The following is a 1,200-nucleotide window of genomic DNA, read 5'->3' on the forward strand; positions in this document are numbered from 1 at the left end:
TTAGTCAAGTCACGTGAGGATGGTTTCGATAATGAAAGCACAACTTTTAAAATTAGATTTAATGATTGGGACACTGAAGAAAACTGTCATGCTGATAAGAATTTCGATACATGGTGAAAAGCGATAAAAAGTTTTGCAAGAAACAAAACTGCTATTGACATTTAAGTATTGCGTTAAGCGATAAAACGTTTTCATATATAGTATTTAACTTTAAGAGTCTCTAAACAATGTGAGTTTTTATGTGCTTAAGAAGGGACTGTTTCAAACTAAAGGACTGTTTACAAATTTCACATCGAAGTGGTTTCGTACAAGGTTGAGTGCTATTGTGTTCTACAAGGGTTGCTTTACTAAAAAAACACTTCTTGCAAATGTTGCATTCAAATCGTTTTTCATGGGCACGCATTGCGGGCTTCTGGTTCTGGCTCGCCCCACCGCCACGTTCCACACTGCTTGTTGATGTTCGAGCTGCTAGTGAAGCTGCGATCAAGAGCCGGGCGCCTTCAGTGTAGCATCGGACAGATGCAGCTGCTCGCCGTTGGCTTCTGGTCCATTTGCCACCAGCCTCCTTGTCGTCGCCGTCCTCTAAAGGCTGCCCAGCACCGTCGGTGGGGTCCTCTTCCTTGATGATCGGCTTGGTATCGGTCTCGGCGAACTGCTCAGCAGCTTCAGTGGGGTCCCATCCCATGAACGGCTTGGTGTCACTGGCCTCGTCGGACTGCTCAGCAGCTTCGTCAGGGTCCTCCATCAACGGCGTGGTGAGTGGCGAGCGGCAGTCAGGCCGTAGAGAGGTCCGAAACGCATTGCCTGCCAACAGCGATATCATCACTTTAGGGCTGCTTATTGGATTTCACTGGTTTAAAGGACCGCCACCAATACCACTCACTACGCCAAAAGCATGGACGTAGGGTAAGATGCCCAATGATGGACACCTTAAGAGATGGATCTGCCCAGTGATGGACACCCCTTTTCATTGGAATGTAAACAACGGAGCGAGTAGGAGTCTTACTAAAACATTAGTTCCGTGCCAAGATCGTAAAGTGACGAGTTTGACTGCAAATCGAGAAAAGTAGCTATCACTTGTACAGCGTCCATCACTGGGCACCCTCCCTACGACACCAGTCTTAAAAAAAGCAAAAAGGTTTACGAAAAGCGCAGACGTAGATTTAGGAGGCTGCAACCTGCAACAGAAAAGGAAATTAG

General features: G+C 46.7%; 1 protein-coding gene across 1 annotated transcript; it reads right to left on the reverse strand.

Moving 5' to 3' along the window:
* Positions 1-220: 220 nt before the first annotated feature.
* LOC113202232 (zinc finger and SCAN domain-containing protein 5C-like) lies at positions 221-745 on the reverse strand. The gene has a single exon (XM_026416359.2). The coding sequence runs from the start codon at positions 743-745 to the stop codon at positions 221-223; it is 525 nt and encodes a 174-aa protein (XP_026272144.2).
* Positions 746-1,200: the final 455 nt, after the last annotated feature.

Source organism: Frankliniella occidentalis, unplaced genomic scaffold (genome assembly GCF_000697945.3).
Source record: "Frankliniella occidentalis isolate FOCC.00 unplaced genomic scaffold, Focc_3.1 Scaffold48, whole genome shotgun sequence".
NCBI classification, from domain to species: Eukaryota; Metazoa; Arthropoda; class Insecta; order Thysanoptera; family Thripidae; genus Frankliniella; species Frankliniella occidentalis.

Excerpts from the sequence above, each read along its gene's own strand:
- LOC113202232 (XM_026416359.2), bottom strand. The coding sequence starts at position 745 with ATGGAGGACCCTGACGAAGCTGCTGAGCAGTCCGACGAGGCCAGTGAC.